The following is a 24767-nucleotide window of genomic DNA, read 5'->3' as shown; positions in this document are numbered from 1 at the left end:
AGTTGAATGATGCGGAGACATTTGTTACTGGATACTCTTTTTACGCTTCGGCTTTGGAGACATGTGTAAGTAATATGCAACTATACCTATTTGATACTTGTTTATATTGACCAATCCTGACCAGATGCCCATGTGACAACTCATCTTGCTGAGCTTCTTTCCTTATTTTAAACTAATAATAGTTAAATAGAATCACTTTGGTTGGTTTGACTGACTTTGCATGTTTATTCTCTTTTCTTGTTCAGATGTAGCTGAGGCTCCGCCCATGCCCATGCCCGCCACCCTGCCTCCGCCATCACCTTGCAAAGACGTGGTGTTCTACGAGCCCAAGGAGTACAGTTCAAGTCTGCAGCTTTACTGGGCTTCGTGTGCCCGCAGCCTGCCCGAAATGGCCGAGGCCTTGGCCCACGGAGCCGAGATCAACTGGGTCAACACAGAAGACGACAAGAGGACGCCACTCATTATGGCCGTGCGCGGGGTAAGTCGGTTTTGTGCCACTCACTCACTTGACTAAAGTATTGTAAAAAAAAAAAAAAATCTGTTCATGTGAAATGTCAGGGTTCTTTGGTCACCTGCGAGTTTCTACTGCAAAATGCGGCAAATGTAAACCAGCAGGACGCTCAAGGCCGAGGACCCCTGCACCACGCCACCATGTTGGGACATACAGGGTCCGTCTACCTCACCGCCACGCTTTGACTCACAAAAGAAACACCATTCATGTAACTTTTGTGTGTTTTAGGCAAGTGTGTCTATTCTTGAAAAGAGGAGCCAATCAAAATGCTGCAGACATTGAAGAGAAAACGCCGCTGGTCATTGCGGTGGAAGCAGCCAATGCAGATATTGTCACATTGTGAGTGTTATCATTTTTTTAATGACCCGTGTAAAATCTTTAAGCTCTGTAGACATCTCAGCAATTGTGTTTAACACAATAACACACATCTTAGACTATTCATTTTAATGTCTGTCCACACGTTTTTATGGGCCCTCGTATTTAAAAAAATAAAACTGACTAGCAATGAGATATACAAGTATTTGCACACCTTGCAATTTTGCAAGTTCTCCCACTTTGAAATTAGGGAGAGGTCTGAAATGTTCATCATAGATGTATTTCCACTGTTAGAGTCATAATCTAAAAAGAAAAATCCGGAAATCACATCATATGATTTTTTTATGATTTATTTGTATGTTACTGGGGTTCATAAGTATTTGCACACATGAGAACATCAGTGTTAATATTTAGTGCAGAAGCCTTGGTTTGCAATTACAGAGGTCACACGTTTCCTATAGTTCTTCACCAGCTTCAACAGGGATTTTGGCCCACTCCTCCACACAAATCTTCTCTAGATCGGTCAGGTTTCGGGGCTGTCGCCGACCAACACAAAGTTTCAGCTCCCTCCAAAGATTCTCTATTAGATTTAGGTCTGGAGACTGACTAGGCCACTCCAGAACCTTGATATGCTTCGTATGGAGCCACTCCTTGGTTATCCTGGCTGTGTGCTTCAGGTCATTGTCAAGTTGGAAGACCCAGCCACGACCCATCTTCAATGCTCTGACTGAGGGCTGAGGGAAGGAGGTTTTTGGCCAAAATCTCACAATATGTTCATCCTCTCCTTAATACAGTGCAGTCGTCCTGTCCCCTTTGCTGAAAAGCACCCCCAAAGCATGATGCTTCCACCCCCATGCTTCACTGTAGGGATGGTGTTCTTGGGATGATACTCATCCTTCTTTTTCCTCCAAACCCGACGAGTGGGGGTTATACCGAAAAGCTCTATTTTGGTCTCATCTGACCACATGACTTTCTCCCATGACTCCTCTGGATCATCCAGATGGCCATTGGCAAACTTCAGACGGGCCTGGACATGGGCTGACTTAAGCAGGGGAACCTGATGCATGATTTTAAACCACTACGCCGTAGTGTTCTACTGATAGTAGCCATGGAAACAGTGGTCCCAGCTCTCTTCAGGTCATTCACCAGCTCCTGCTGTGTAGCTCTGGGCTGATTCCTCACTTTTCTTATCATGAGTGATGCCCCACGAGGAGAGATCTTACATGAAGCCCCAGTCCGAGGTAGATTAGCAGTCATGTTTAGCCTCTTCCATTTTCTAACAATTGCTGCAACAGTTGATCTATTCTCACCAAGCGGCTTCCCAATGGTCCCATAGCCTTTTCCAGCTTTGTGGAGCACTACAATTTGGTCTCTGGTCTCTTTTGACAGCTCTTTGGTCTTGCCCATGGTAGCAGTTGGACCTTGACTGACTGTGGGCTGAACAGGTGACTTTAATGAGCTCAAAGGGGTGGTGGGTGGGTGATTAGATGTGGGGTAAAGGTGGATTTTTTTTTAAGGTAGACTGACAGCTCTTTCAGGTTCATAATTATTGCTGATTCTCATGTGTACAAATACTAATGAACCCCAGTAACATACAAATAAATCATTAAAAAATCATTAGGTGTGAATGGTTGTTCATATGTGTACTGCAATAGGCTGGCGACCAGTCTGGAGTGTATCCCGCCTCTTGCCCGAAGTCAGCTAGGATAGGCTCAAGCTTACCTGCGAACCTAATGAGGATAAGCAGTATAGAAGATGGATTCTTAATGAGATTTATTATATTACACTAATTTTTATTGATGCTTTGTACATTCTTAAAATAAAATAAAGAAATATATTATTTAATAATACACTCATTTTAATTTTCCTTTTGCATATTTTTGATGTAGTATTGAGATACAGTATGTTGGATATTAAACAATTTACGTCCACATCAAAAATAAAACATAGTCATAAATGATTTGATATTAGATTTTTCTATTGGCCCTCAGCATTTTCTAATAATTAAATAATTATTAGATTTATTAGTAGATAAGAAACATTTTTATTGGCCCTCTGCCTCTTTTAGAAATTAATTAATAAAGAAAAAGATCCATTAGCTGTTACTCTGATTTTTTTGGCCCTTGGAATATTCTAAAAATATAAACTTTTGTATTATTGAGGTATTAGAATTTTTTATTTTTCCATTTTTTAAAATCCATGGCGTAGTCTAAATAATATATATATATATATATTATTGTTAAATATTATTAGATATTGCACTAATTTGACTCTAACACAAAGCTAAGATGTGGGTGTTTTGTTGTGAGAGCTTAGAATATATTGATTTGTATTGAACTATGCACTAAATATATCAAAGTGGCCCCAAGCATCCTTTAATTTTTTTGTATGCGGTGGTAGAAAAAGGTTGGATGCAGTAACAGAAGCCTTTTGTCTATTGTTATGACTCACTGGGCTGGTCATTGTCACCAAATAAGCGCTGACAGCAGGAAAAAACACTTCATCAACATCATCACCCTCTCAGTGACTGACTCTGCCTCCATTTATTTATTGTAAGTGATTACCAGTTCACTTTACCAGGCAGTACCTACTTTTACCCCCATGGTGTCACTTTAGGATCCATCCATCCATTTTATCACACAAGGCAAATAACGTTACCATATTTGCTGCTAGATGCATAGTTGCATTGCACCCTCTATTATCAGTAAAGCTGCAAAGGAAATTATCAATCATCTTATGTTATTTTGTGTTTCATTCCCAGGCTGCGACTAGCCAAGATGAACGAGGAGATGCGGGAGGCGGAGGGGCCCTACAGCCAGTCAGGTCAATATAACATCAACAGTCCAACCGAGATGCAGTACAGGAAGTGCATACAGGAGTTTATCAGTCTGCAGCTGGATGACACCTAATAGCACTGTAGAGGAGTGTCACACACAAGCTCAGAACGAGGAATACGTAGAGTTGGCTCTTTTTTTTTTTCTTGAGAAGGAACTGCCAAGGGAGGTCGTCATCAAAAAACTGAGTGTCTTTCTGGTGCTATCATCTGTTTTAGTAGAAATAGGATGTCAGAGTAGCACTGTAAAGGTGTATCACTAATGTGACTACACCTTGCTAGAAGTATTCTATGTCATCATAGAACAAGTTTACTGATGTCATACAAGGTAAAGCTGCTAGAAATACAACATTAGTTGCATTCTCCCTTTAAATTCAAAGAAACCACGGTTTCCTGATTTCAACGACTTCTGCACGTGTTTTAGCACCTTATAGAACATTCTACAGTGGAACCCTTTTAAGTCGCTCCTGTTTATGTCAACCAACTCACCCAGTCCTGGTCCACACGGTTCTTAATATTACTCAAAAGTAACTTTTTCACTTCTGATATTACTCAAAAGTAACTTTTTCACTTCTGATACCAATAGCCAATAACGCTATTAATCCGGTACATCAAAAACACTAACCTATTACTAACCATATGTAATTGACTTATGCTATCTTTAAGTTGAAGTGGAGTGGTAATTACCTTTTTCAACACTGAGTGGCCACAATAATTCATGAGTAAACTCATGACGCAGTAAGCTTATTGATGCAGACACGTTTGTTACTGGATACATTCTAATATGTATAATACGTGTAAGTAATATGGAACTATAATAATTGATACTTGTTTATATTGACATAATGGGTTTTAGACTGTAGTATTGATCAATTGTGGACACTTACTGCGTATGTCTAGATTGTGTGGTATTACATACTGCGTATGTCTAGATTGTGTGGTGTTGTGTACTTAGCTGTTGTGTAGTTGTTAGCTCCTAGACTACCTTTTGTAAATGACTACAAAAATACAAGAAAAGATCAAACTTGTATCATTATCGTTTATTTAGTAGATATATATGTATGTATACACACACATTTATATATTGTGTGTGTGTGTGTGTGTGTGTGTGTGTGTGTGTGTGTGTGTGTGTGTGTGTGTGTGTGTGTGTGTGTGTGTGTGTGTGTGTGTGCGTGCATATATATATATATATATTTTATATATATATATAATTATATAATTTTGGCATACATGGTTTTTGTCACCATAAAATTTGACACTCGAAAGCTGCATCTTAATGAAAAATCGGTCTGTTTATATCGATATGTGTGAGTATTAGTTTTGCAGAAGCAGCTTTTGAGTGTCAAATTTTATGGTGACAAAAACCATGTATGCCAAAATTATATATATATATATATATATATATATATATATATATATATATATATATATATATATATATATATATATAATTTTGGCATACATGGTTTATACATGGTATATATATAATTTTGGCGTACATGGTTTTTGTCACCATAAAATTTGACACCCGAAAGCTGCATCTTGATGAAAAATCGGTCTGTTTATATCGACATGTGTGAGTATTAGTAACTAAGTCATTATGTCAGCAGCTGCAGAACAGCAACATAGTTATTGTCGAGTTACACCGTATTATTCCTGTGCAGTGCAGTAAGCTACAAAATAAAACCATGGCAGTATTAACCTGGAATCTACCACAGCAACTAACAGAAATGTTAAAAATTGTGTTGATTGTTTGCTACCTAAACAATGATTAACATCCCAAAAAATTACCAAAGCAGATCTGTTAGGTAAGTGTATAAAACATATGGCAAGGCAAGTCTATTTATAGTACTCATGACAATTCAAAATGCTTTACAGAGGCAAAATCACAAGAAGACAAATAAAATATTCGATAAAACTAATTATGAATGAGTTATAAGCAAAGAGTGTCGATAAAATAATTTTAGTTGTCATATGTATGGCTAAAAGGAAATGTGTTCAGTCTAGACTTGAAAATTGCCCGAGTTCAGGCCTGTCTCACATCACCATGTTTTGTTTAGACTGGGCACCAGCAGGAAACCACTCCCTAATATGTCTGACCAAAAGTCCCAAGTAAATCTGCTCGCAGTGACTACTTTCTGTATTGGTTACATTGACAACCGCTTATGTCGACATAAATCCAAGGTGTCTCGACTTAAAACGGCTTCCACTCTGTAGAAATTGAAATACAACTTCTGTTGGGTCACAATATTCCGTGAAATTCCAAAAACACAACGACCCTGAATTCAAGACAAACATGAGTTTTTACAAAAATATATATTCAAAGACATAATATTGTCAACCTTTTCGAATTCATGTTTGAAATATCAGGGAAATAACTTGCAGATTGCAATGAAATAGAGTTTTTCCTAGCCTGGTGAACAACGGTCCAAAATATATTGACACCAGACTGCCTGTATCATATTTCTTAGCTGAATTTACTGCTCTGCCTGTGAGTGACGGGGAGAAAAGCTCTGACTTGCTTGGGGAGAGGCCATTTGGCACCACTTGTTGCTTTGCATGTGTGATTCCCCAGACCCAGAGTATAAGACACCCCATCTTTTTTTTTCAGGGAAGACAAAAATATATTTTCTTATATTCGGGCCAGTAGTCATGTCAAATGACCTTTTATTTTAAAGTAGTGTGATTATATTCAAAGTGTATAAAGTCAATATTTTTTGAGTGTGAAGCTGATGTATATTGTTGAATGTCCAAAGTTCAAGCATATCTTTTTAAGTAAATATGCAACAAGCTTTTGTTTTCCTCTCACAGAATTGTGTACAATTTGCATTTAAAAAGTGAAATTAGAGAGAAGAAAATATGTTGTTGGACCAAAGTTTGATCGACTTTATGTAGTGTCTGGTTAAAAGCTTTTGTTTAAAAAAAAAAAAAAAAAAAAAAAAATGCTTTTTAGTGCTGGTCGTTGCGAATGTTGATGGCTTTTGATCAAATCATCTGAATGTGCTCGAGCAATAAGAGATAATTGGAGTAACAGGGAAGTTAAAAGAGGGCTGTGTCAAGTTGTAGATAGTAAATAAGTTATACTTACAACCATTTTCATTCCATCTTCCCACTCCAAATTCTGTATTTGTAGCGCACATAAGCACTTTGTTTAAAGGAGCAGTGTGTAGTACTGTAGCATCATAGGAACATCATTCTTCAAACCTGCTGCACTGATTTCAGTTATGTTTCAAGGCAGAAAGGAAGATAGCTGTATTTCTTACAGTTGGGCTGCACAAATGTGTAATTTGGATTCACACTAATCTTTTTTCTAAAAGACCATTTTCATTTATTTTACTTGATAAGCTGCATTTTAAAAAAACAACACAAAAAACACTTGTATTCAAGGACCCAAGATGCACTGTCGTTGCCACGACGACCAACACTTCTTCCTCACTCACTCTCGCCAGCCAGGACGAGTTGGCTCCATTGCCCCTGCCTGCTGACAGCCCAGAGAGGAATTAACTGACCTTTTTTTTTGTCTGTATTACGGTCATAATGTAGTGGCTGGTGTGCCATGTTTTTGACTTGATGGATTATTTCCAGTCTTTCTATCCATTTGTATTTGGAAAGACCCTTGTCAACTCTTTTCCTTTCACAAGAACCATTGGGAGTTTCTTTAAAGCAGAACAAGGTAACAAGCTCTCTTATATAATTATCAGAAAACTAAATTATTGTTGGGATTTACCAACACAAATACCGTATTTTTCGGAGGATAAGTCGCTCCAGAGTATAAGTCGAACCGGCCGAAAATGCATAATAAAGAAGGAAAAAAACATAAGTCGCACTGGAGTATAAGTCGCATTTTTTGGGGAAATTTATTTGATAAAACCCAACACCAAGAATAGACATTTGAAAGGCGATTTAAAATAAATAAAGAATAGTGAACAACAGGCTGAATAAGTGTACGTTATATGAGGCATAAATAACCAACTGAGAACGTGCCTGGTATGTTAACGTAACATATTATGGTAAGAGTCATTCAAATAACTATAACATATAGAACATGCTATACGTTTACCAAACAATCTGTCACTCTAATCGCTAAATCCCATGAAATCTTATACGTCTAAGTCTCTTACGTGAATGAGATAAATAATATTATTTGATATTTTATGGTAATGTGTTAATCATTTCACACAAGTCGCTCCTGAGTATAAGTCGCACCCCCGGCCAAACTATGAAAAAAACTGCGACTTATAGTCCGAAAAATACGGTACAACAATATAAAAAAATATCAACAAAATATTCCAATTATTCCTACACTCAATTCTAGAGGTTCTCAAACTTTTTTCACCAACTACCACCTTAGAAAGAACTTGGCTCTCCAAGTACCACCTTAACGACCAACCTTAAACTACAGTAGTGTAGTAGGCTTAAGTATTTATTAAAAACAAGGCAGAAGTTTTAGTTAAGTATATTTAATATTTTTTGGCATGGTAATATTACACACAGTTAGAACAGTAACACTGAATACAAGAAAATAAAACACTCTGGTTATTTGGCCAATCAGTTTGAGAATAAATGCTCTATTCCCTTTTATCACAAAATAAGGCAATAGTGCAAAATAACTAAACAAGCAAGAACTACTATTGGCTCTAATTCAAATTATTTGGCTTTTTCCTGTGTCCAATGTCAATTTGGCTGAGTTTGTACACAGTATAACAGTACAAGAATACAACAATGTTACTCAGCTATTTGTGAAAATAAAGCAGAGAACTGAAAAATATTGATCTCAACATGCTAGGATGGATCAGATTGATATCCATACTATCGACCAGCTACCGGTAATTATTTGATTAGAAAAAAGATTTCATTGATATTTTTATGCTTCAATGAAACGTTTGAGTGAAATTAAAACATTAATGACGTTCGGCACAGCAGAGATTTTAATTATTTTACTTTTTCACATCTTTTAATGTTGATAATGTGCATTTATAGGAACAAATAAGGCAGCTTATGGCAAGCAGAACAATCTCAACTATCTTCAATGTGTATTGAGGCCACACTGCAAAAAGTCAGTGTTCAAAAATACAAAAATTAGGGGTATTTTATTTGAACTAAGCAAAATTATCTGCCAATAGAACAAGAACATTTGGCTTGTCAAGACTTTCCAAAACAAGTAAAATTAGCTAACCTCAATGAACCCAGAAATACCTTAAAATAAGTATATTCTCACTAAAAACAAGTGCACCTTTTTCATAGAAAAAAAAGACCTTTTTGCTCAATATGTTGAAAAATATTCCTAAATGAAGTAAATGCTAGTGCCATTATCTTGACATAATGATATGCGCTCGGCATTACATTTCTTGAAACCAGCAAACTAATCCTAAAAACTAATTTATTCTTAATGGAAAGGCAACAAGGCAACCGCTTGTTACTCTCGGGGTCTCCTAGCCGCTCAGGCAAATCATATGGTCTAAAAATGCATTTTTCCATCGATAACATGACATCATCACGCCAAGTGCGTGCTCTTTGAGTCAATTAGTGCGCATATATAAGGCCCGGCCCCCCGCCAATTTTTTTTTATTGTAATTTTGAAGAATTTACCTTTGAAATGTCACATGTTAAATGTTTAAATATTAACAGTCAGTTTACTGTAGTGTGCCAACTACAACTACAGGAGTACATATTTTCTGTTTCATTGAAAATAAAACAGCAAAGTCCATTTGGCTGTCATCTGTTTTAGTTATGAGACACAATTGTGTCAAAATCATGATTTTTTTTATTTCATGCTTGAAATAAGAAATTATTACTTTGAAAAAGCAGTTTTATACTTGTGAGTGTTGATGACACAGCTTTGCAACACTTGATATTCTAGTTTCAAGCATGTTTTACTCAATATAGCTCATAAAATCTCAGCAACAAGCTGTAATATCTTACTGAGATCATTTAGGACCAAGACACTTAAAACAAGTAAAACACTCCAACATAAAATCTGCTTAGTGAGAATAATAATCTTATTTAGACAGAAAATAAGCAAATATCACCCTTATTTGAGATATTTAATCTTAGATTTTAGTTTTTGCAGTGTACAAAGTGTTTAATCCGATCAATGGAACAAAATAATCGATAGATTACTGGAATACTAAAAAGATTGATTACTGCAGCCCTACTAATAGAACAATATTCTATTTATTGTAACACTTAGAAAACCTTTTGCTCCTCAAGTCTACACACTGGCCCTTTAAGGCAGTACGACACTGCAGCGCCCTCTGATACTCACTCTCTGTTTAGCGTGCAGGAAAGCAATTATTGACGCTCCTATTGTGTTTGTATTTAAAACTGGACTGTCTTTGCACACTGCTTTTTTTTTGTTTTTTGGTTATTGCTGGAAAATGAGGAGCATGTTAGTTTGGACCTACTGTATGAGACAAGAGCAGCAGTCAGCAATCATGGAGGGAGAAACACAAACATGCTGATTTTAATGCTGCTGTCGGTATTTTTTAATGCACGACATCATCATCATCTGGTAGGTGAGGACTCTTCCTGCGCTCGTCCAATCAGACGATGAATGACGGCGCTGATGAGACAAAGCCGCCTCATCAGTCCTCTCCCACATTGACACATTAGTAGGTGATGAAGTGCAGTTGATTCCACATTCAAACTTCCTGCTGACTGATAGCAATTGTAACTTTTTAAAGATGCAATATATTTTTTACCATCTTTTGTTGCAAGGCGAGACGATGGTGTACATTTACGGGTTTGTGCCTTTTTCCCCCCTCTTTCTGTCCTCTTCTTGCTTCCCACAGCTGTACTTTGTTTGCACTTTACACAATACAGTTGCTGACAAAAGCCTCATCTCTGCGCTTGTCTTTTCTGTGTCTTGACTCCTTGGCTTGCTTTTCTGCTGCCTCTTTAATATTTCCAGCCGCCGCCTCGACAGGTATGGCTGACTTTTCTTTCCTCCTTCCAAACAAGACACTTTGTTTCCATTCTCCTGCGCTGATCACGTCTCATGTAGTCCTCAATGATGCCCTATGACGTCATGTCATATTTCAACTAGCTGGGAGATAAACACTTAATTGAAGAAGTTCTAATCCAGGGCTCACCAAAGTGGGGTTCGGGGGGTCGAGTCAGTTTATTTGGCCCGCCAAATGTAATGCGTATTGTTGCGTCGACCAGCTCTTCCTCCCAGGGAATCTAAGTTACTGGTCAATCCCAAGTTCTTTCGATGGCATATATGCTGAGTAAGAAGGACCATCAAGACATAATAGGAATATTATCAAGTTTTACTAAAGCTTTAGGAGATCAGCTTAACCAATACATTCATATCGGCTACTCTAGTTGATCTGACATTCAAACGGAAAAGCCAACTCCTTGCACACAAAGAAAGCCCCCCCTCTCCCTCTCGCAACACTGATAAGGAACAAGTGGGGGAAGTATTCACATTCCAAGGTTAAGACACTAAACAGGCATCTGAGGACAAAGAGAAACTGGTAGAATATACAAAGGAAAAGTACTAGCTGATCAAACATGGCTATGAATAAAGAAATAACTCTTAAACATATATTCATACTGACCTTTTAAGATCACTACAGGGTGCCCCAATTCGATAATGATATCACATATCGGTTCAATATCAGCATAAAAAAACAAGTTTCGGATTTTATTTGCATCTAAACTTTCCAATGTTAGTTTTACTTCAAGCCGTCCTGCAGCGTTTTTACTTGTGGACACCAGTTTACATCTAAATGTCTTCAATAAACACACAAGCTTGGTCTTCTAGTTAAGTCATTTACACAAGGCCACTAGGAGCTAGCAGCTACACAACAGCTAAGCACACAATAGCACACACGCTAGGCCAGGGGTGTCAAAGTCAAGGCCGGATGATATTTGATTAGTATTAGAAGCGGCCCGTTGCTTGTATTTTCAATGTTCGTCCAGGGTTAAGAAGGGGTTAAAAACAAAACAAATTGTGGAGGCGAGCGCACGCAGCAGCATTCGTAAGGGAGGGACAGAGACAGAGCGTGAGAGAGTATGCCGAAACGTAAATGCAACTTCGCGGATGATTTGCGGAAAAGGTATCCATGTTTTGGTCCTGGCCGTGACACATGGGAAGCAGAATGCACTGTGTGCAAAGCAGATATTTGTGGCAAATAAAGATCTACTAGCTCATATCGACACTACGAAGCACAAAACAGCTGTGCAGGGCGAGAGCTCGTCTGCTGTTTTTTGTTTAAATTTAATTACCGTATTTTTCAGACTATAAGTCGCAGTTTTTTTCATAATTTGGCCGGGGGTGCGACTTATACTCAGGAGCGACTTATGTGTGAAATTATTAACACATTACCGTAAAATATCAAATAATATTATTTATCTCATTCACGTAAGAGACTAGACGTATAAGATTTCATGGGATTTAGCGATTAGGAGTGACAGATTGTTTGGTAAACGTATAGCATGTTATATATGTTAGTTATTTGAATGACTCTTACCATAATATGTTACGTTAACATACCAGGCACATTCTCAGTTGGTTATTTATGCCTCATATAACGTACACTTATTCAGCCTGTTGTTCACTATTCTTTATTCATTTTAAATTGCCTTTCAAATGTCTATTCTTGGTGTTGGCTTTTATCAAATACATTTCCCCCAAAAATGCGACTTATACTCCAGTCCGACTTATATATGTTTTTTTCTTTATTTATTATGCATTTTCGGCCGGTGCGACTTATGCTCCGGAGCGACTTATACTCCGAAAAATACGGTAACCTGTTTTGAGGCATTATTTATGTTTAGATTATATACAAGAGGTTATTTTAAATTATTCTACCTCTGCACTTTTTCCAAAACTGTGAATGTTACAGAATATAAGTGTGACTTATTTTGTTATACTGTCAAGCAGTGTTGGCGTTTACGCACTTTTTGTGTCTTTTTAAGCATTGAAATCAGAAAGGACGCAGATTTTTTTTAATTTTTTTTTTAACCTACCGCCTGGTTTGCTTGTTTTTTCATTGTCTCCATTATCGCTTTTTCCGCCAGTGTTTTGTTTATATTTGCCGGGTCAAATTTCCGTCCCCGTTTATTGCGTTTTTTTATTGGTCGTAAATTTTGATTCGCCGAAAGTTTTATCAAAGAAAAATACTGCCTCAGTTTGCACTGGGACAAGTTTATTAGCGCGAGGGGCTGTCAAAAGAAAAACTTGATGGTAAACACTAAGGTGAGTGTAAAGTCAACCTTTTTAACTTCATCCTGTGCCATGTCTCCAGTAAATGACTTGTTTTAGTCTTTGTGAGTCCTGCTGTATCCGCATCATTCCAGGATGGAGACAGGCTAGCTGTTAGCTTCAAGCTAACCAGCACCCGACCAGACTCCTCCACCCTAAAAACATACTTTTTAAAATTTGTTTTCATTTTTTAGTATTTTTTTTTTAATGAATGAGTAACGTTTATGACAACCTTTTTCCAAAAGACAATATAGAATGTGAGATATAACAGGATGATGCATCCATTTATCATTTGTTTTCAAAACGCTTACAAAAAAGTGGGACCCCATTTTTATGACTTGATGGCATACTTGCCAACCCTCCCGGATTTTCCAGGAGACTCCCGAAATTCAGCGCCTCTCCCGAAAACCTCCCGGGACAAATTTTCTCCCGAAATTCAGGCGGACTCAGGTCCATGAGGACCTGAGTACGCTAACCCACAATATAACCAGCATACCTGCCCAATCACGTCATAACTGTAGAATGATGGAGGGCGAGTTCTTGGTTTCTTATGTGGGTTTATTGTTAGGCAGTTTCATTAACGTCCTCCTAGCGCGGCAACAACACACAACAACAGCAGTCACGTTTTTGTATACCGTAAAGCAGTTCGTCTGCCGTAAACAGCAATGTTGTGACACTGTTAAACAGGACAATACTGCCATCTAGTGCATTTGATGAAAGCACTTTTGTGCGTGCCACACAGCAATGCATCATCAGAGTTCAGCATGGTTAGAAAAATAGTGACAGAGAATAGAACAAGGATGGACAATTCAACCCTTAACTCAACAATAAGTAGATGAGTGTTGTGTGTGTATATGTGTAAATAAATGAACACTGAAATTCAAGTATTTATTTTATATATATATATATATATATATATATGAAATACTTGACTTGGTGAATTCTAGCTGTAAATATACTCCTCCCCTTTTAGCCACGCCCCCAACCACGACCCCCTCCCACCCCGACCACGCCCACCCCCACCCCCTCCCCCCACCTCCCGAAATCGGAGGTCTCAAGGTTGGCAAGTATGCTTGATGGGGTCCCTGGGACCCCAATTTGAAAATTACTAGCGCCAACACTGCTGTCAACAGAGGAGAAAAAATGCTTTATTTAAATAAATATATTATTTATAAAGCAAGTTCGAGTATCATTGGCAAATTTTCACCGCCTTGGCACGCTTATGTGTCCTCTTTTGGGGATTTCAGAATATGGTCAGCCTAGCGTTGAGAAGAGCACTACGTGCTTCCATGTTGGCGCCCAATAAGAACCAAAAAGTCACTAGATTTGTCAGCTTTGTTTTCAGCTAAAAGGGTGCAAATACTCGCTGGGTTGCAAAACCAATGCCCTGCTGCTACGTCTTCTTATTCTCTGGCAGACGACGTGTGCACATGAGCTGTGCTAAGAAGGACAAGTTGCATCCACCCACAGTCCCATTATAATGTGTCAATAAGTCTAATCATTGTGGCCCGAATTTGAGTGAGCGTATGGAAAACACTGTTGCGTTCCTTTGTTGCCATCTGTCTACTGTACACATCCATCCATCATCCATCCATCTCTGTCTGTCCATCCTTCCTCTCAAACCTCCATGGCTGACGCTCGGTGTCCTGGTGTCACTTTCCAGGCGATGAAACCTACCAGGACATTTTCCAGGACTTCTCCCACATGGCCTCCAATGATCCGGACAAGCTGAAACGCTACCAGCACTACGACACGCAGAAACCCTGACTCAGCACTACCTCGTAAGCACACACACACACACACACACACACACACACACACACAGTCGTGCTCATAAGTTTACATACTCTGGGAGAATTTATGATTTCTTGGCCATTCTTCAGAGAATATGAATGATAACACAAAAACCTTTCTTCCACTCATGCTTAATGGTTGTGTGAAGCTATTTATTGGCAAACAACTGTGTTTACTCTTTTTAAATCAAAATGACAAAAGAAAGTACCCAAATGACCCTGATCAAAAGTGTACATACCCCAGTGACTTTGATCTGATAACATGCACAAAAGTTGACACAAACAGGTTTGAATGACTAATCAAGGTTCCAATCCTCACCTGTGACATGTTTGTTTGTAATGAATGTGTGTGTATAAAAGGTCAGTGAGTTTCTGGGCTTCTGACAGACCATTGCATCTTTCATCCAGTGCTGCACAGATGTTTCTGGATTCTGAGTCATGGGGAAGGCAAAAGAATTGTCAAAGGATCTGCGAGAAAAGGTAATTGAACTGCGTAAAACAGGAAAGGGGTATAAAAAGATATCCAAGGAATTGAGAATGCCAATCAGCAGTGTTCAAACGCTGATTAAGAAGTGGAAAACGAGGGATTCAGGTAGACCAGCAAAGATTTCAGCCACAACTGCCAGGAAAATTGTTCGAGATGCAAAGAAAAATCCACAAATAACTTCAGCTGAAATACAGGACTCTCTGAAAAATTGTGGTGTGGCTTTTTCAAGATGCACAATAAGGAGGCACTTGAAGAAAAATGGGCTGCATGGTCGAGTCGCCAGAAGAAAGCCATTTCTGCGCAAATGTCACAAAGTATCCCGCTTACATTACGCCAAACAGCACAGAGACAACCCTCAAAACTTCTGGAACAAAGTAATTTGGAGTGATGAGACCAAAATTGAACTTTTTGGCTGTTGTGGCTGAAATCTTTGCTGGTCTACCTGAATCCCTCATTTTCCACTTCTTATTCAGCGTTCGAACACTGCTGATTGGCATTCTAAATTCCTTGGATATCTTTTTATACCCCTTTCCTGTTTTATGCAGTTCAATTACCTTTTCTCGCAGATCCTTTGAAAATTATTTTTGCCTTCCCCATGACTCAGAATCCAGAAACATCTGTGCAGCACTGGATGAAAGATGCAATGGTCTGTCAGAAGCCCAAAAACTCACTGACCTTTTATACACACACATTAATTACTAACAAACATGTCACAGGTGAGGATTGGAACCTTGATTAGCCATTCAAACCTGTTTGTGTCAACTTTTGTGCATGTTATCAGATCAAAGTGACTGGGGTATGCAAACTTTTGATCAGGGTCATTTGGGTACTTTCTTTTGTCATTTTGATTTAAAAAGAGTAAACACAGTTGTTTGCCAATAAATAGCTTCACACAACCATTAAGCATGAGTGGAAGAAAGGTTTTTGTGTTATCATTCATATTCTATGAAGAATGGCCAAGAAATCATAAATTCTCCCAGAGTATGTAAACTTATGAGCACGACTGTATATCCCAGCTGCAAATACAGCAGCTAATGTGTGTTTCATGTCATTGTAGGTCACATGATGAAGAGGAGGCGGAGCTTCAGTCAAGAACGAGAACGGTACAAACTCTCATGGATCTTCTGGACCTTTTCAAGATTCAGAGACTAGATTTGCACACCTTGATTCGTGTGGAGTGTTGAAGAATCCAAGACGTGTTGCGTCGTCAGCGGATCGACCTTTTCCCAGCGAGGAGCGACCATGTGGGTGTAGTTTTAAAGAACGTCCTTTTAAGAAGCTGCTGGTCCTCGTAGTTTTGAGTCAGCATGAATGTGAATCTTTCTGCAAACCAAAGTCATTCGCCACGAATCAAACTCAACGTTCTTCTATTTATGAAATAGGATTCCTTGTCCACACATTTGTTCATCCTTTTATTCCTGTAGCGTGCGTCTCCTTTTATCTGCTTTTCACTCAATTGTGGAGCTTACTGGAAAAGAAAAGAATTCCAAGCATTTTAAAAACTGCACAGTAATTCAACTTTTAATGATGTAAGTTCTTAATGACTCAAAACAAAAATCCTCATATTTTGCATATTGTTTGTTTTTGTGTTCAAACTCATTTCACTTCATGTAGTATCAAATAATGATGTACAGCACAAACAAGTTGGGATAAAAAAAATGTTTTACTTTTGTGCTTTTAAATAGTTTATTGTGACATTTGTGGTACTTGAATCTTTTGTATATTCTCTGTACCTTGTACTCATCTTTTTATATTGTTGCATGTACTGTACATTAGTAGTATTATTATTATTATTACACATACACACACTGCTGAGTCCATTGTGGTTCTTTGTGTCCTAACAATTTCCCACATTTACACTTTAATGCATGAATAAGTTTTTTTTTTTTATTACTCTCCAGTCATAAAAAAGACTATTTAAAAAAAATAAAATAAATAAATCTCTAAAAAAATGTGTTTTAACAAAGGAACAAATATATTTGATTAAAAAAGATATAATGGGACAAGCGGTAGAAAATGGATGGATGGATAATTAAAGATATGTTATTTGAAATAGTAAAAAAAAGAAATATGTACAATCACATGTTTTATTGAACCAAAATATAATTTAACTTCATTTTTTTAAAATGTTTTTGCCACAAAATTAATTTGTTTTTTTCTGTCTTCACCAAAGAAAGTGTGGATAATTATTGTGACTGCATACATTAAAAACATGCAGGATTTTTGATCAATTTTGCGTCATTCGGGGTGACTACTAGCGATGTCTGAATTTTTTTTTTAAATAAATAAAATAAAATAAAAACTAGCGATGTCTGATACCACCGATTTTCTTTCCGATCCGATACCAAATAAAATATCAGCTGGTATCAGCAATGTCGATCCGATACCGACAATTTGGGAAAATATGCATAAAGTGTCTGGGAAATTTTCAAAAGTATAGTATTTTAAGAGTTGCTGCTTCACCATTTTAGTCCTAATGTTTGCACTTAAAAAACTTCTCCATGATTTCAGCTCCAGACTCCTGTTTGTTGACATTGTCATTACCGCCCCATGTGGTGGAAAAGTGTATTACAGCTAAGTACTGCTGGGGCCCATTGCTGAGAAACAAGATCCCTGTACTTTTTGGCGGCTCTCCAGGGGGCCCTATGGTTAAGAAACACACTAATCTCAATGATTTAGTGAGTTTATACTGTGTTCCTGTTAGAGATATGCATTATCCCAAATAACTAACATATCAAAAGTATCATTTCTTTTTTAATAGATATTAACGTATAAAGCACTGATATCGGCGGCATCAATATTTCAGTATCGATCTGCACATGACTAGGGCCTACAGGTCATATTTAATATCGCCACATATGATACTGTACGCCTCATGTACACTAGAAGTGTGATTAGTCTTCTGCAAAGCAACATTCTTAAAAAGGTGCTTCTTTTTCAACAATGTCCGTGTGATCATTATACACTTTATGTATGCACTTATTACTTATTACTTATTACTTATGTAGAATGCTATCATCACGTTTTGGAATGTCCTAACTTCAATGACAAGAATTATGAACGACGGGTCAAAACTTCAGATTTGTTGCCTCTTGTGCTTGGAACATTCTGCAGGCAAAACTGATTTTTTTTTAGATTTGTGCTTTTTGGGGAATTGTTAAAGAAATACAATTAAGAGTCTTGTGAACAGTGTTTGTGTTTTTAAATTGTTCATCTGTTTTTTTCATGTTCAAATATCATTTTTTCATGTTCAAATATCGACACAAAAACCTCTTTATGGCTTCATTTTTTTAAACCAACTATTATGAATATGATACTGTTGTTAAATATAAGTTATACCTGATTGCATTCTATTTAACGGGAAAAATCTATTATATTTGTTTTACTACGCCCTCTGGTGGACAACCGTAAAATAGTAACCAGCCAGTAAACAGAATGGTTATTAGTCTCTTATAAAAACATTTTTTTTTTAATTGAAATGTGAGGTTTGTTTTCAATATTTGGTTTAGTTTGTAATCCTTATTTATTTTTGTTTATGTTGTCATTCAGTTCCCAGCAGGACCATTATAAATCAAACAAACGTACTAAATTGTGCATTTTTTATTATTAACTGTAATCACTTTTTTGTTCACAAATTATTTTTCAAATCCGTCATTGTTTTTAAATAGTTTTATTTTTCTGTTCTTAAAACATTTGTTTTCCTCATTTTACACGTTTTAAGGACTATTTTTTAAATATTTACTTTTATGCATTATAATTATTCAATTTATTGCATAGGTACATATTTATATTTGCTATGAAGAAATCAATAAAACTATACTTGACATATATTCACGCATCATGACAAATATATATTAAATAATTTTTGCCAATTTATTGGGTAAAAATGAAAAAACTAAGAAATTAGATATCGATAAGTATGACTTTTAATACTTTTTTAATGATTATGACGACGGTGTTGTTATTACGGCGAAGAAGAAGAAGAAGACGTGCATTACATACTATACATTACCTTTTGCACTATATTAATTCATATTATTATGTGTTGTCAACTTTGTACTTTTTTATGTCATTGCCTGAAAAAAATTAATAAATTAAAAAAATAAATAAATAAAAAGACGTCAAAATAGCGACCTCTCCTTCCTAAAATATAACATTCCCATCGAGTCCTTCCTCCATTTGTTGTCCACCAGTCGACATTTCCCATGTTCCGATGTGACGTGAAGCCCTTCAACATCACAATTTATCGCCGTCAGCCAACATTTGACTCAATTCTCCTCTTTAACGAGCAACTTTTGAATGGCAGTCAAATTGAAAACGATGACTCTCCGAGTCGGCAGGGGGCAGCATATCAGCAGACACCTGGTAATTCGCACACATTAGCCAAACACGTTACCAAATGTTTTTTTTTGTAGTTATTTTCACAATGCAAGGTTTAAAAAGCATGAAGTACAATTACTTTGCTGACATTATACACAAGTCGCTGCAAAAATAGGTCAAATGTAAAAAAAAAAGTCACTGATTTAAAGTGCTGAGTAAAAGTTACTAGTCACATTTAGCAGTTCTTTGTGTTAGAAAATATTACAATTCAGAAGCATGTGTTCTTTACAAGGCAACATTTTTATTAATCTAACTCACAATAGCAGCTGTTTGTTTACATGATTTTTTTATTTCTCTTTACTATCTGGGCTTATTGGACCCTAATTAGAATAAAAATTAAAAATCATCTTTTGATGTGATTTACTTAGTCCATAAGTACACAAACGTGTACTTCATGTTTCGTTTTACACTTTTTTCCCCCAAATTCCATTGTATGTTATACTCTTCTGACACCACCAGATGGCAGTATAAGTGTCCACATGAGCGGCCATAAGACCCCAATTCAGTAATGTACACAATTTTGGAACTAAGAGCTAAAAGGTGCTGTCCACACATGTGGCCAACTAAGCCTTTAAAATATTTCACTTTACTTAGAGATGGGATTCTCAAGCTGTGGTACGCGGGCTCCTAACTGAGCCAAAGAAGTCTGGAAATGCAAATATTTCATGATTTATTTATTTCACAATTTAATTAACATCTTTAAATAATTACATGATTTAAACGTGTCATTAATTAAAATTGGAATTGAATACAAAATGTCATTGATAAATTTAATGTAAATTATATCTATGTATATTTATTAAATATTTAATTATTTGAAGTCAATTATTTAATGTTTACATTTTTTCATGATTTATTTATTTCACAATTTAATTAACATCTTTAAATAATTACATAACTTAAATGTGTCAATTAAAATTGGAATTTAATACAAAATGGCATTGGTAAATCTAATGTAAATTATATTTACTTATTTGTATATTTATTAAATACTTAATCATCTGAAGTCAATTATTTAATGTTTACATTTTTTCATGATTTATTTATTTCACAATTTAATTAACATCTTTAAATAATTACATAACTTAAATGTGTCATTAACATTGGAATTAAATTAAAAAAATGTCATTAGTTAATTTATGTCAATTATATTTACTTATTTTGATATTTATTAAATATTTACTTATTTGAAGTCAATTATTTGTTTTAATTATTTCATGATTTAGTTATTTTACAATTTTATTATTATTTTTTATAAATGCTGTAAAACCTATTTAACCATGAGAGTAATATGATACTGTACTTCCTGTTTTTTATGGATATTTAAAAGGCCAAATAACTTAAATATAATTAAATAAGTGGCAATCATGTTTTACATAATTTCTCTATATTTAAGACCCCAAGGACCCAGATTTCCCTCGCCCGGACGCGGGTCACCGGGGCCCCCCTCTGGAACCAGGCCCGGAGGTGGGGCACGATGGCGAGCGCCTGGTGGCCGGGCCTGTCCCCATGGGGCCCGGCCGGGCACAGCCCGAAGAGGCAACGTGGGTCCCCCCTCCAATGGGCTCACCACCCATAGCAGGGGCCATAGAGGTCGGGTGCAGTGTGAGCTGGGCGGCAGCCGAGGGCAGGGCACTTGGCGGTACGATCCTCGGCTACATAAGCTGGCTCTTGGGACGTGGAACGTCACTTCGCTGGGGGGGAAGGAGCCTGAGCTAGTGCGTGAGGTGGAGAAGTTCCGGCTAGATATAGTCGGACTCACTTCGACGCACAGCAAGGGCTCTGGAACCAGTTCTCTTGAGAAGGGATGGACTCTCTTCCACTCTGGCGTTGCCGGCAGTGAGAGGCGACGGGCTGGGGTGGAAATTCTTGTTGCCCCTCGGCTCAAAGCCTGCACGTTGGAGTTCAACCCGGTGGACGAGAGGGTAGCTTCCCTCCGCCTTCGGGTGGGGGGACGGGTCCTGACTGTTGTTTGCGTTTACGCGCCAAACAGCAGCTCAGAGTACCCAACCTTTTTGGATTCACTCGAGGGAGTACTGGAGAGTGCTCCCCCGGGTGATTCCCTCGTTCTACTGGGGGACTTCAACGCTCATGTTGGCAGCGACAGTGAAACCTGGAGAGGTGTGATTGGGAAGAATGACCGCCCGGATCTGAACCCGAGTGGTGTTCTGTTATTGGACTTTTGTGCCCGTCACAGATTGTCCATAACGAACACCATGTTCAAGCATAAGGGTGTCCATATGTGCACTTGGCACCAGGACACCCTAGGCCGCAGTTCCATGATCGACTTTGTAGTTGTGTCATCGGATTTGCGGCCTCATGTTTTGGACACTCGGGTGAAGAGAGGGGCGGAGCTTTCTACCGATCACCACCTGGTGGTGAGTTGGCTGCGATGGTGGGGGAGGATGCCGGACAGACCTGGCAGGCCCAAACGCATTGTGAGGGTTTGCTGGGAACGCCTGGCAGAGTCTCCTGTCAGAGAGAGTTTCAATTCCCACCTCCGGAAGAACTTTGAACATGTCACGAGGGAGATGCTGGACATTGAGTCCGAGTGGACAATGTTCCGTACCTCTATTGTCGAGGCGGCCGATTGGAGCTGTGGCCGCAAGGTAGTTGGTGCCTGTCGTGGCGGTAATCCTAGAACCCGTTGGTGGACGCCGGCGGTGAGGGATGCCGTCAGGCTGAAGAAGGAGTCCTATCGGGTTCTTTTGGCTCATGGGACTCCTGAGGCAGCAGATAGGTACCGACAGGCCAAGCGGTGTGCGGCTTCAGCGGTCGCGGAGGCAAAAACTCGGACACAGGAGGAGTTCGGGGAGGCCATGGAAAAAGACTTCCGGACAGCTTCGAAGCAATTCTGGACCACCATCCGCCGCCTCAGGAAGGGGAAGCAGTGCAGTGTCAACACCGTGTATGGTGGGGATGGTGCTCTGCTGACCTCGACTGCGGATGTTGTGGATCGGTGGAGGGAATACTTCGAAGACCTCCTCAATCCTACCAGCACGTCTTCCTATAAGGAAGCAGGGCCTGGGGAATCTGTGGTGGGCTCTCCTATTTCTGGGGCTGAGGTTGCCGAGGTAGTTAAAAAGCTCCTCGGTGGCAAGGCCCCGGGGGTGGATGAGATCCGCCCGGAGTTCCTTAAGGCTCTGGATGTTGTGGGGCTGTCTTGGTTGACAAGACTCTGCAACATCGCGTGGACATCGGGGGCGGTACCTCTGGATTGGCAGACCGGGGTGGTGGTTCCTCTCTTTAAGAAGGGGGACCGGAGGGTGTGTTCCAACTATCGTGGGATCACACTCCTCAGCCTTCCCGGTAAGGTCTATTCAGGTGTACTGGAGAGGAGGCTACGCCGGATAGTCAAACCTCGGATTCAGGAGGAACAGTGTGGTTTTCGTCCTGGTCGTGGAACTGTGGACCAGCTCTATACTCTCGGCAGAGTCCTTGAGGGTGCATGGGAGTTTGCCCAACCAGTCTACATGTGCTTTGTGGACTTGGAGAAGGCATTTGACCGTGTACCCCGGGAAGTCCTGTGGGGAGTGCTCAGAGAGTATGGGGTAACGGACTGTCTTATTGTGGCAGTTCGCTCCCTGTATAATCAGTGTCAGAGCTTGGTCCGCATTGCCGGCAGTAAGTCGGACACGTTTTCAGTGAGAGTTGGACTCCGCCAAGGCTGCCCTTTGTCACCGATTCTGTTCATATGGACAGAATTTCTAGGCGCAGTCAGGGCGTTGAGGGGATCTGGTTTGGTGGCTGCAGGATTAGGTCTCTGCTTTTTGCAGATGATGTGGTCCTGATGGCTTCCTCCGGCCAAGATCTTCAGCTCTCACTGGATCGGTTCGCAGCCGAGTGTGAAGCGACTGGGATGGGAATCAGCACCTCCAAGTCCGAGTCCATGGTTCTCTCCCGGAAAAGGGTGGAGTGCCATCTCCGGGTTGGGGAGGAGATCTTGCCCCAAGTGGAGGAGTTCAAGTACCTCAGAGTCTTGTTCACGAGTGAGGGAAGAGTGGATCGTGAGATCGACAGGCGGATCGGTGCGGCGTCTTCAGTAATGCGGACGCTGTATCGATCCGTTGTGGTGAAGAAGGAGCTGAGCCGGAAGGCAAAGCTCTCGATTTACCGGTCGATCTACGTTCCCATCCTCACCTATGGTCATGAGCTTTGGGTTATGACCGAAAGGACAAGATCACGGGTACAAGCGGCCGAAATGAGTTTCCTCCGCCGAGTGGCGGGGCTCTCCCTTAGAGATAGGGTGAGAAGCTCTGTCATTCGGGGGGAGCTCAAAGTAAAGCCGCTGCTCCTCCACATCGAGAGGAGCCAGATGAGGTGGTTCGGGCATCTGGTCAGGATGCCACCCGAACGCCTCCCTAGGAAGGTGTTTCGGGCACGTCCGACCGGTAGGAGGCCACGGGGAAGACCCAGGACACGCTGGGAAGACTATCTCTCCCGGCTGGCCTGGGAACGCCTCGGGATCCCCCGGGAGGAGCTGGACGAAGTGGCTGGGGAGAGGGAAGTCTGGGATTCCCTGCTTAAACTGCTGCCCCCGGGACCCGACCTCGGATAAGCGGAAGAAGATGGATGGATGGATGGATATTTAAGACAACTTAAGTGAGTAAACTCAAAAATAAAAACGTCATGTCTTTTTCCTTTCTTGTGTTATGAAATCCTAACGACGAAAATAAAACGATTTCCAAAAGGAAGTGAACGAGATTTACAACATTTTCAAATTTATTGTCAAGAAGCTTTGTTACAACAGAGAATCTACCAAACACATATTTTCATTTATGCATCGTAAGAATAAATACCAGAAAAATGAATGAATAGAACTTTGAAATTTAGAACGAGGAGAATTGCTGACAAAGCAAAAAAAAAAAAAAAAGCATGTGATGTACAGTAAAAAGTACAGTAAAAACATTGTTGACAATTTCCCTGCAAACATCCTTCATTTCTCGCCACATTTTCATTTCCGTGTAAAAAGAATATTTCTTCATGCCTCCAACAAACCATAAAAGACGTTGATGACTTCAAGATGGTGAGAAATGTGTTCAGAAAACAAACTGAGCTGTACATTTCTATTTCTCACCTTTCATATTCTTTTTTTAAGTCCAATATTTTTGGAACTATTGGATGTTTGAAATGAAGTCAATTCTTATTCATGTGTGCTTAATGTGAAACCTCCAAAGTCTTCCGACAATATTTTCATCGATTTGGATATTTATTTTCATGGGACGTGATTTCAATAA

General features: G+C 39.1%; 1 protein-coding gene across 4 annotated transcripts in view; it reads left to right on the top strand.

The window, feature by feature from the left end:
* The window catches only part of acap2a (ArfGAP with coiled-coil, ankyrin repeat and PH domains 2a), a 109340-nt gene extending 92372 nt beyond the window's left edge, over window positions 1-16968 (top strand). For all 4 annotated transcript variants that reach the window (XM_061976055.1, XM_061976056.1, XM_061976054.1 and 1 more), the window contains 6 exons: window positions 246-478; window positions 559-668; window positions 740-850; window positions 3588-3649; window positions 14534-14651; window positions 16208-16968. In XM_061976055.1, the coding sequence (XP_061832039.1) occupies window positions 246-478; window positions 559-668; window positions 740-850; window positions 3588-3649; window positions 14534-14637 (620 nt within the window). In that variant the 3' untranslated portion in view covers window positions 14638-14651; window positions 16208-16968. The remainder of the gene's footprint in view (window positions 1-245; window positions 479-558; window positions 669-739; window positions 851-3587; window positions 3650-14533; window positions 14652-16207) is intronic.
* Window positions 16969-24767: the final 7799 nt, after the last annotated feature.

The sequence above is a fragment of the Nerophis lumbriciformis genome, linkage group LG14, assembly GCF_033978685.3.
Source record: "Nerophis lumbriciformis linkage group LG14, RoL_Nlum_v2.1, whole genome shotgun sequence".
NCBI lineage: Eukaryota > Metazoa > Chordata > Actinopteri > Syngnathiformes > Syngnathidae > Nerophis > Nerophis lumbriciformis.
This window is presented reverse-complemented; position numbering and strand designations above follow the sequence as displayed.